Consider the following 12,113-nt stretch of genomic DNA (forward strand, 5'->3'; position numbering starts at 1 on the left):
TTGTCTCATATGTCTTAACAACTCTAAACTTTGAGATATTATTAAATAAGACGAGTAAACAACTGCATAAAAATTTTCAGAAAAATATTTTTTATAAATCCAAAATGAATAGAAGCAAAGGATATGTTTTAAAATACAACAAAATGAAAAATATGAGGGCATCTGATATACAAAACTAAAATGAAAAAAAAAAAAAAATTACCTAAAAGAAAAGCTACAAGAAGTATACAATGATATGTTAGGAATATCTCAAAACGTGCAAAAAATATCTTCTACAACATTTTAAAAATGTCACTAAATTTAAAGAATTTGCTTTTATTTATCACAAAATATTATTTTGTGTCAGATTTAAGGTTGCAGGCAAGGAGGCAGACCTATTTTATGTTGGAAGGGGTAGTTCTCTTAGTCCTTTGTAACTAGGGCAGTTCCTGACCGAGACCTCTCAATCTCATGGCGTGGGGAGAGTTCCTTTTACCTCTTGTTAACGAGCTCATTCTGCCCTTACTTTTTCTGCTTTTATACTTCCTTTGGTTAGCCAAATAATGTATGTAAATAATCCATCTGAATAATAATACATTTGAGCTGCCATTCATCAAACAAGCTTAGTGAAATATATACTGTACTTTCACTAAATGATCCCTATAATATATCACAAACAATTATTATTGGGTAATCAAGTGTGCATAACACTCTTTTGATCAGCTTGGTTTTCAAGTAGATAGTCTCTCCGCACAAAGCTATGGCAAGAGTCAGACCTGCACTGGACAGCTTTGGAAACTGGTAAGAAGTGACAGGCCTAGCAGTAGGCCTCAGCAAATGACAGAATGGAGGTTAATACACATGGCTACTTGGGAATAGGATAATAGGCACAACTGTTTTGTGAAGTGAACGTTTAATTTCCCTAGGAATGCAGACATAGTAGTACCTTCCTAACTATGTCCTTAACATGTGTTAACATCAGTAAGGGAGTTTTAATTATGTAATTTTAAAATGTCCTACCTAATCTCTCTGCCAAGTGAATGTAAACTGGATCAACTCTCCGCATTGTCTTTACCAAATCCTTTCTTCTAAATTTTATTTCAACTGTTCCTTCAGGTTCTAGGACACCACCTCTGCAAAGACATAAAAGGACATATGAACATTTGACAAATATTTGTTTCAATAAGCATGTTTTCACAGTTCTCTGCATTTTTTTTTCATGGTAACAGAACGTTACATACAACCTGCATTTGATATGGGTAGTGTGTGGGGTTGTTGAGGTACAGGGAGGCTGCAATTACCATAATAAGCTGCCAATATAAAACTATTTCTTTAACTATATGGTAGTCTTCCATGGTTAGAGGATACTGATAAAACAGCTATACAGTGGGCATGTGGGAAAATAGGTCTGGTTGGTTACAACAGCTTTTTGTGTGCCTTTCTAGATTATAACCATCTCCTTACAGCCGAACCACAGTCAAAAAATTGTTTTTGGTTACAGTGGAAAAAGTAATAAACTCTTTGGGTTTTTTTTTTACCATTTTTTCCTACTGGAGGAATTTTACCTCACTTCCTGCCTTGGTGTCTGTAGTAGAAGTAAAGCGATCTTCCAAAAAAAGCAGAAAAAACTTAACAGAGGTTTAAATCCTCACTCATGATTTATTACTGTCAGTGTCCCTTTTGGAGAGATTTTATGCACAGTAGGATTTATTTGATGAAGGAAAAGAGCATGTTTACTTTGCAAAATAACTTTCACTTAGTTTAGTTAGTATGGTCAAAATTCACTTTGCAAAGAATACTCAGTAATAATCAGGAACATGACTGGATGAGAGAAAGGAGTACAGTACTTTTCCTCCATTTTTTTTTACAGGGAATGTAGAGAAAGGGAGGAAAAAAAGGAATATGAGTATATAAAACAAATACAATACTGTACAATTATCTAGAAAACAGGCGAATGAAGTGGGCAGGGAGCGTTAAAAAAACAAGGTATGTCAGTCAAGCTAAAACAATTTTGATCCCTTCTGGGCCTATAATCAACAGGGCCACATCCCAACAATAGAACCACAAAAATTAGGTGAATGACCAAATACTAGGACTTTTAAGGCCAAAAAAACTGTTCTCCAAACCATGTAATAAAATATATAAAAAACACACTTTATTTTAAATAGTATTATAAAATTGACAACAAATATAAAAGTAAAACACTGGGCACCAATATAAATCTCTTTGTGGGACACCCTGAAAGGGTGTTCCATTTTCAATGCTTTTCACAGAATCTTAGCCTGCTTCCTCAGGAGAAAGGATATTGATATTTTGGGATCAAATTGCCAACTATGAATCTCTCTCACATAGCATGGTATTAGGACACAATCAAGGCAGCAACAGAGGCAAGAAAAATGCTCGGGAAAGTGTCAAGATTAGGTGTTGGGAATAAATACCAGATCATTTGCCATGCAAACAGTCTCGTCTCTAAGGAAGAGAGGTATTATCCGTTTTTGCATGGGGAAAACAAGAAATTATCATCCGTGCATATAGTAACTGGAAATAACTGGAGGTTTTGTGTCAAACAACTTCAAGACTGTAAAAAGCATTGTTATTATAAGTGAAGCCATTCATTGGCAAATTACATGGTTTGGAAAACAATTTATTTGGCCTTAAAACGCACGTAATTTGGTCATTCACTTAATTTTTGTATGGTAATCAGGCATAAAAGGCACATACAATGGGTGCTAATAGGTACCATAAAAAAAAAAAAAAAGATTTTCAATAAAACAGGAAAACAGAGAAGCTCCTGGAAAAGCATTGTAGAAACCCAGAAGAAGAGGAAAAGAATAAAGAACAAACTCAAAAGTACAGAAGTAGCAGTGAACCTAAGCTACTATCAGAGGATGAATATGAAGGTAGTTGACACAGATGACTCTTGTTTTCAACTAGGTCTTGAAATTGCTTCCAATCGAACCAGGTATTATAAAACCTGTCCCTGGTTAAGCTTTACCTCATTTATAGGCATGGTGTTCGGCTTCATAATTTGCGTCATAATCAACAGGAACATCAGTCATTTAGCGCAAAGGGAATAAAGCCAAACCTTGCCAATCAGTTTGTACATAGTACTGGTCATTGTCCACTGGCTGAATTGGATGAGCCGCCTACCATACCTGACATTGACAGGTTTTGCTTAAGCCACTAGATCCCCCACGCCCCCCCAAGCATTTGGGTCTATTTGTGTGAACCAAACATAGGAAAAAATTTATGAAGATTTAAGTATACATATATATATATATATATATATATATATATATATATTGCAAAATGTACTTTGATAATGGGAACCTGTTGGGCCTAGAGAAGCAGCAATAAGAACCTTGACACTACTTATGCTTCCTTATAATATCCAAAACCTAAGGAAAATATATTATTGTAGTTCACTAAAAAGTCTGAGCATCTAAAAGGGTCAAAGCAATCCAGGTTGTACAAACATTAAAAACACAGGATGTAAACCTATAATATTATAAGGGTGGCTGTATGCCTGTATATTTATAAAACCATCCCTTTAAGGTAAAAGGTCATTTTCTATCATATGGGTCTGTTTAAAAAAAACAAAAATGGCACAGCACCAGCTTTTCTAAGAGAGCTGCGGGCTTTGATACAGTAGGACAACGCTATCTTATACCGGAGACTGTGGGGATATATACGGTGCTGCCGCCGGCTGCTCATAGAGAGGTAAGGGAAACCCGAGCCAAGAGTGCTCTCCCAGGATTGAAGCTCCACAAGGGGAAAGCAGACATATTTTACATGAGGGCCCCATACCATTGAGGAGGATATATACCCCTGCTATCAGGATCCATTTAGCCCTGAGGGCTCCTTATCATATAACATAGAGCATATCCACCCGATATATCATCCTGGGATCTGTGTAAACTTCTTTGTGACTGTTTTCTGTTGGCCAGCAATCGCTTTCCTAGCCAGACGCTATTTTTAACAGCTGCCATGTGGCTTCTTCATCCTGAGCCATCCTCTTAAGCCATTAACATCATACCTAGGAAAAACCTATTATGCTCTTTTCTATAAGAAAAGAGTCCCATAAATCATCAAATTGAGGAATTTTTGCAGAGACTTGCATATTAAAACCACCATAGGGGGCACCTAATACTCTTAATTCTTAATTGCCTACCTCATTTGTGGAACTCATCAGGATTTGAAGGGAATCTCCTGGTACCACAGTACAGAATTTTTAGCAACTTTACAACTAAATTTTCATACCTGCAAAGAATAAAAGTCTACCTTTGGAAACACCTGATTTGAACTTCTCAACCAGCTCATACATAATTACTGTCTCAAAAGTTTGGATATTGCATATAGCATCCGCTTAGGTGTACACTATTGGATAAGTCCTTTTACTCAGCCTGATCATATTGCTTTTGTGGCAGGATCAAAGACTGACCTTTGATTTAATACTTCTGCCTCCTCAAATCTGTACTTCTATAAACCCTGACTCATCTACTTAGCATCTGTACCCAGCAGCAATGATAATGTAAACAGAAGGAAGAGAGCTCCTACTTTACATGAGCTCATAACTTTGTAAGATTTACAATTGGGTCCATAAATAATAGAACAAAGACAGTGCCTGTTTTATGCTATGCTCCCCTTATCACTGGCCTTACTTTAGTAGGCAATACAACAATCTTCAACTGTACTTACCTGGACCTTGCTTTAGTGCTTACCAACCACCTGCGAGTTTTACTGCTTCATGCCTATTCCTATTATCAACTTTCTGGATAATACTACACAATATAATTTCCTTTTTTTTTGCATACTAATTGTGTTCTAATAGAGGACCATACCCTTAGAGTTATGCTCTAACGCCACATAGTGGACATTACAATACAAGTCTGCCCTACAGTATTTCTGTAAGACTCTAGAAGACATCAATATGTGCAGTTGATTCCGCAGGAAGTGAGGCTCCACCACTGCTGGGCTCTACATATGGGTGTATAAGCAAATATAAAAACAGAGAGACTTAAATTTTTCCAACCCCCTCCCAACATATCTTCAAAACTCTAGGAACCTGACTTATATCTGCCATGGGCAAAGGAAAACCCAACAGCCAATCTTCCCAAAAAACAAAGATAGGGAACTTTTACTCGCTCCTAAACCCCTGGCCCTAGTGGGAGTGGCCCTAACACCAGGTTTAACACCGCCCAAAGCGCCATGTTTGGTTTAGAACCACCTGACTTTACACAAGAAGACTCATCTTCTAACTTTACTTCCCTGCTGGGCGAAGACAAGGAACCTTCATGTTCTCCAAGCCCTGCACAAACCTCCATGGACTCCTCAGATGTATGGGACAGGGACGCGTACTTTTGATCTCTACGTACCAAAGCAGACTTTGAATCGTACCTTTTACGCATCCAAAACTCTTTCCACTTTGAACTAGCCACACTTAAATCCGATCTTGGCTCTAGAATAGAGGAGGTCGAAAGAAGAACTGAAGATCTTCGTACCTACATAGAAAACCACACTCACACCCTTAACAAGCATTCTGTGTTGCTTCAACAACTCATATACCAACAGGATGACCTGGAGAACCAGAGCCACCGTAACAACATACAGATTAGAGGGCTTCCAGAATCGGTTGAACCAAAAGACCTCCATGCAGCTGACAGAGACCAGATGCAATGTTATTCACAAGCTCCACCATGACTATGTACTAGACTATAGAGGGCTTTATCATAGCCCTGGTGTAAAAGGACCGTCTCTCTCCTTCTACAGAAAGTCTGGTTCGGTGACCCAGTGAGGTATTTTTGTATTAGTCTCTATATTTGACGCTGCCTTGAAAGTTTGAAATTTGTGTGCAATGATTTTAGTTTAGGAAAATGATTTGAAGCTGATTTAGGTTTGTACTCTCCCCTGTACAGCTAGCATTAGCCTTTTCACCCAATGCTTACATTTGCACATAATTATAGGCCCGGGGGAAGGGAGTCTCGCCCCGACCACCTGAGCTACTCCTTCCAAGGGAATTTGCCCAGCTGATCTGCACTTACTGTTATTGTTTACTTTATATTGATTGTTTATATATTTTTCTAATTCTCTGTCTTATTACACTGTTTTATTCCCTTGTTCCTCCCCCATTTCACCTTCCTCTAAGCCCTTACCCCTTGCTCCTGGGAGTAACTAAACCATTAGTTTGCCTTGAAAACTTTTAAATATCCCCCACAATGGGCCCAGTCAAAGTAGTTACATAAAACCTTAAAGGGTTGAATACTCCTGAAAAGCGCTCCACAATACTGGCTGAACTATACAGATTAAAAACACGAATAGCCTTCATACAGGAAACCCATTTTCTCAATGATAGGATTCCCAGGTTAGGTAACAAGAGATACCCTATAGTATATCATAGCTGCACTGATTCATCCAAATCCAAAGGGGTTAATATCCTGTTGGCCTTCTCTGTTACATGGCATTTTAGAGACCAACTGAGCTCTCAGGAAGGTAGGTTCCTGTTTGTTAAAGGGAATATAGAAGGCTCTAAAGTTACATGCAACCAGTTGGCATCCATTTATCTTCCTAACACAGCTGAGGGCTCATTTCTAAACAAGACCCTCGAGAAGCTAGAAAAAAAGCTAGAAAACAAGAGGGAATCTTGGTTTGTAGGAGGGGACTTTAAATTTCACACCAGACTGGACTCTATCTCAACATAGGCTCCTTGATATATGGCGAATTCTACATCCCCAGGATAGAGATTACACATTCTTTTCTTCCCCCCATAGCTCATATTCGAGGATTGACCATTTTTGGCTCCCACATTCTTAGTTACACAGACTACAGTCTTGTTCTATTGGCTCAATAACTTTATCAGACCATGCTCCGGTATCAATTTCGATAGAGTTATCTTATCACTGCCCTAAATCCTCCAAGACGCAGCAGTCTTAGCAGATGTTAATACTGAGCTATCTCATTATTTCCAGACCAATACTACCCCTGAAAGCAACCCTCTCCTACTCTGTCTGTTTCTCATGGACAACTGCGGACAAAAATTTACCATACTAAAGATATAGCAGAATCTTTTCGCCAATAATATTCAACATTATATAACATTTCAAGACCCTCTTCCCTTTTGGCGATGGGAGAGAGGGTGCAAGCGATCCGAAAATATCTCTTTGAATGCAAAATGCCCTCTTTTTCTGCGTCCAAGAGGGAGATACTAGAAGCACCTATTTCAGCGGAGGAACTTAGCGCAGCCATAAGAGACACTCCCATCGGTAAAACTGCCGGGTCAGATGGCCTGCCTTTATCATAATTTAAAACTTTTCAGGTTCCTTTAGTGTCTCACTTTCTTGCAGCATACAACCATATTACTGAAGGAGGTCGGTTCTTTCTGGACTCCCTACGGGCTACCATCACGGTCATACCCAAAGAAGGTAAAGATCCCTCTTCGTGTGCAAAGCATTCCCTCATCTCCCTCCTTAATCAGGACCTCAAACTCTTTACAAAAATTCTTGCTCTTTAATGGCATGAGACAGGGCTGTCCCTTATCCCCTTTAATTTTTATTTTGTCCCTGGAGCCACTCCTAACTACAATCCGCGCCTCCTCTGCTATCGCGGGCTTAGACATGAGGGTGTTCGGTCCAGAAAGTGGCGGCTAACGCCGATGACTTACTGTTTGCCAGACCCAACCCCATCATCTCTTTGCCTAATATCATGACAATCCGGACTGAATTTAACTCCATGTCCAATTCCAAAATTAATTACTCCACATCAGCAGCCTTGGATATAACGCTCTCAAACGCAGTCCGCTCCCACCTTCAACAATCATTCGCTTTTTGCTGGGAACCCCATGCAATTACATATTTAGGCACCAAAATTCCCAAAAGCTCTCTGAAATATATGAATGGAATTATCTACCGTTACTTTCCACGGTGAATAGTGGCTTGGAAAAATGTGTTATCAAAATGAACATTCTGCCTCGATTTTTATACCTCTTTCAAATACTGCCCATTAAAGTTCCTGAGTCCTTCTTTAGAACTCTCATTTCTAAACTTTTTCACTATAGATGGGGAAATAAAGCTCCGAGACTTTGCAGATCTCTGCTTATGAGACCCGAATTAGAAGGGGGTCTGGGAATCCCAAACATGTTTAATTACTATCTATCGGCCCACCTGACACGCATACTGGATTGGTGTTGAAATGAGGGTTCTAAACAATGGGTTTCACTCGAACAAACTTTTTGCCCAACACCCTTAAGCCTCCTCCCATGGCTGCCAGTATCGGCTCTCCCAGGAATAAAATCTCATCCCACACTGGGATACACATGGGAATTGACTGTACAGAACTTTCACCGTTTACACCTCTCGCCTTCTCCATCGCCTCTTTTTCCGGTTTTGGGCAACCCGTCTTTCCCCCCCTGGGTTGGAGGACGGGAGGTTCAAAGAATTGCTTACTTCTGGTATTTGCAGAGCATTACACTTTGTCAGATCGAGCAGATGAGCCAGTCCAGAAGAGTTGAGAGGGTTCGGGTGAGTTTTAACTAGATTTCTGGAAGACTTTGTAGATTTCCCTCTTTCTGTCTACTCTCCGCTCGGACCCATCTTACTGCAGACCCCTTACACCCTTTGAACAATTATGCATAGGGTAGGGTGGTATCAGGCATGCTCTATCTATTGTTTATACGCTTTTACAAACTCCACCCTCCGAACACACACCTACATTTCTTAGGTCATGGGAGACTGAATTGGGACTAATCACTCTCTATGGAACAATAGGAACGTATCTTATTTTGGACCCATAAAGCGTCCATTGCTAGCAGATACCAAGAAATTTATTTCAAGGTGGTTTCACGGTGGTACCATACCCCAGAGAAGCTACATCAAATCTTTCCAGATGTATCAGACCGCTGCTGAAGGTGTCAGACAGAGAAAGGCTCACTCCTACATATATTTTGGAATTGCCACCTACTGAGGAATTTTTGAGTAACTGTTCATAGTTCAGCAAATGTCGGACCAGGATATTCCCGATGACTCAGCTTTTTTCCTTTTACAACACAACTAATTTTCGCAAAAGGCATATAAAAGTTCAGTTATCAGACACCTTATCATGGCTGCTATTTCCTGTATAACCACCTGCTGGCGAAACCCTGATCCACCTACAATTTGTTCATGGCTCTGTAGAGTCCACCGCATGGAGGATCTCACATCCTCTATTTGAGGCACTGGCAGGAAGGTGGCCAATACATGGTATTATTGGTCGCAGTTCACAACATCTAACGAATACCAGGATCTTTTGGCTCTCATTTAAAATTTTTATGTCCTATCTGGCCCACTTTTTAAGTACCCCTCTTGTTTACTAGGCTTTGGTTGGCTTAGATGATACAGAAACCCTAAAGGAGCAACCCTCCCATTTTACCAACCTTCCCCCCTACTATCTCCATACTGTCCTAGCTCCCCCCCCCACCCTCTTGTCTTTTTTTCTTACCTACTTGTTTTCTAGCACTTTTGTATACCGATTCTTTTTGGATTGTTGTAGCACGTTTGTACTGACTTGTTTGGAATGCTATATTTATTGATGTCATGTTTGTTTTTTATTTTGCTTTATTTAATCCTTAAAATATCCATGTTTCCCCCCCTCTTCATTTTTTTTCTGTACCCTATTGAAAGTTTTAATTAAAGAATGTTTTTATTATTTTATTTTCTTCTGCAAGATATAAAGCTTCTGAAAGTCTCGAAAATTTACACACCTAGACATATTCTGTGCTCATTTTGGCTATATATTGACTAAAAAGAAAAGTGTTTATTCTGCAGGTAACTTTTCCAAAAGACTTTCTATTCCCATGATAATTGATGCCACCCGAAATCAGAGGTAATAAGTTATTTTCAAGAGGCAAAAAGCCAAAGAATGACCATTTAAAATGGTGTAGTTTTCTTTCAATTTCACATTTTTTCCCATATATTGATTTTTTTCCACATTTTTCCTTTCTTCCACTTCCATTTCACATTACAACTTTCAATTTCAACTGAAGAAAATTTTGGCAGCAAAACGGGGCAAAATGAAAAGCAATTATTTTATAAATGGCCTGCTAAATTTTATCTCAAATTTTAGTATCCACAGGTACAAAAAAGCCAAACAAATTCATACTGATAAATTATCTTTTAGGCATATTACCTGCTCTCTTTGTCAGCATACATCTCCATGTGTCTCGGATTGATTGTAGGATCTATCACTACCCATGATCCTCCTCTCAGTTCAGCTTGAGGAGGAATGTATACCAACACTGGTTGCCGGTATTCACGCAAGCCATCCACAATGTAGGCACCGAATTTCAATACTTGATCATACATGTCTGAAGATAAAGGAAAGTCATACAAGGGTCGTTATTATAAATTTAGAAGCTGTGTGTATGGAGCATCATTTATAGAATTAGTTTTTAGCCATTTTTGCTAAAAACTAAAATGTTGATGATGCATATAATCTGAAACTGTAAAGCTACAGATATAACCCAAAAGTGAGTAATTATTAAACCATATAAACAGCCTATTACCTAGGTTTAACAAGGTATTGGCGTACTGACTAGTTTACAACCTACTATAACCCAAACATCCTTCCTGTAATAAGGACATTTTTTGTGCATTTTAGGCATCCCTAGCTATTGCAAGCAGTTATAAAACTAAACATCGAGTGGACTATGCCTAAAAATAGGCTTCTGATGATTTTTTTCTTGAGTGGCGGTCTCTTTTAAGAAAATTGCCTTATATCCAAAAATGCCTTATTGCATTTGCAAAACTACAACACTATGTGAGGATTATCTGGATTATATGGTTAACAAAGTTGAATTAGCACAGTGGGATCAGGACAACTGCACTCCTATGGAATTCTAAAAAGCTGCCTATGGGTTAATATGACATAAATTTACATCCTTTCAGACAAGTCATGCAGAGTCTGGGGCCCCACTGCTAATTTCTAGTAAATTTTACGCTTGATGTCTTACTGTTGTGGGTCATTGGCACTTCGTCTAAATAAACCGCTTTCGAATGGTTCTTTCATCTAAATATTCACTTGATTTTTATAATTTAATTTTGCATTTTATGGAATAGCCTTCTGGCCAGAGACAAGTCATTGGAGAAACTCTCTGAACACAATCTTGATATGTTTTTGTTCCTCGCCTGAATTAGACCTCCCAGGCCGAGTAGTAAAGAGATTTTTTTTTCTCTCTCTCTGCTAATGTCAATTTTCAGCATAGCCAGAGCTTTCTTTAATCTTTTCCTACTCATTACACACAATTTTGGAGTAATTTTACCCACAGTGCAATTGGCTTCTCGTGGTGTGTTTGTGTGCTCTGAGAGCTGGTGTAATTGTTTATTTTGCCTTCCTGCATAATACCCTTCCAGCACAGAAACCAAAAATGCTCAGCGACAACCAAAGGGCTTCCAAGACTGACAACTCACACTTAAACATGCTTCTGTACGCAGGATAATGGCAGCAGAGCCATGTCCTGAAATCTAATATGAATTTCCCCTGAAACCGTTTGATTTTTTTTTTTTTTTTTTTAAGAGGGAAAGACAAACAAGAACAATAGTATGTCAGTGATATTACAAAAGAACCCAACAGAGCAGAATTTTGATGTAGACAAGGTGATGAGCATATTCAGCAAATAATTATTAGTTTATTTGGCCAGGGTTAAACAAACAGCAAAACTTTTTTTTCCTCCAACAAGGCTTGCAAGCAAAAAAAATGAATGGAGCTAAAATTCTTTTTTTGAAAAGTAGACGAGAATAACAGACTAACTATACTGATCTCAGTACGTCTATTATGGCAAAGAGACGTGTCGTCCACTGGTCCTTTGAACGATAGAAGCATAGCTAATTGCATGTAACAACTAGCTAGTACATTATTACTTTTATCATTGGTATTGTTAATCTTCTCTCCCATTGACCTAATGTTATAATAGCTTAATACACAGAAAAAATACACATATGAGTGCTGGTTTACCAGTCAATGGATTTTTATTTATGTCCATCTAATTCTGATATTTCTCTGGAGTTTTCCTCCCTAACCCCACCACGTGAGAAAAAAATGAAAGAATAACAGCACAATAAATAACTACCCTGTTTCCCCGATGATAAGACACTGTCTTATTTTTTTTT

The 12,113-nt window shown here is 38.6% G+C and overlaps 1 protein-coding gene across 2 annotated transcripts in view; it reads right to left on the bottom strand.

The window, feature by feature from the left end:
• Positions 1-12,113, bottom strand: part of ACACA (acetyl-CoA carboxylase alpha) — a 195,855-nt gene that overhangs the window by 23,122 nt on the left and 160,620 nt on the right. For both annotated transcript variants that reach the window (XM_072422398.1, XM_072422391.1), the window contains exons 50-51: positions 10,135-10,312; positions 1,000-1,112 (exon numbers count right to left, since the gene is read on the bottom strand). In XM_072422398.1, the coding sequence (XP_072278499.1) occupies positions 1,000-1,112; positions 10,135-10,312 (291 nt within the window). The remainder of the gene's footprint in view (positions 1-999; positions 1,113-10,134; positions 10,313-12,113) is intronic.

This window comes from Pyxicephalus adspersus, chromosome 1 (genome assembly GCF_032062135.1).
Source record: "Pyxicephalus adspersus chromosome 1, UCB_Pads_2.0, whole genome shotgun sequence".
Lineage (NCBI taxonomy): Eukaryota > Metazoa > Chordata > Amphibia > Anura > Pyxicephalidae > Pyxicephalus > Pyxicephalus adspersus.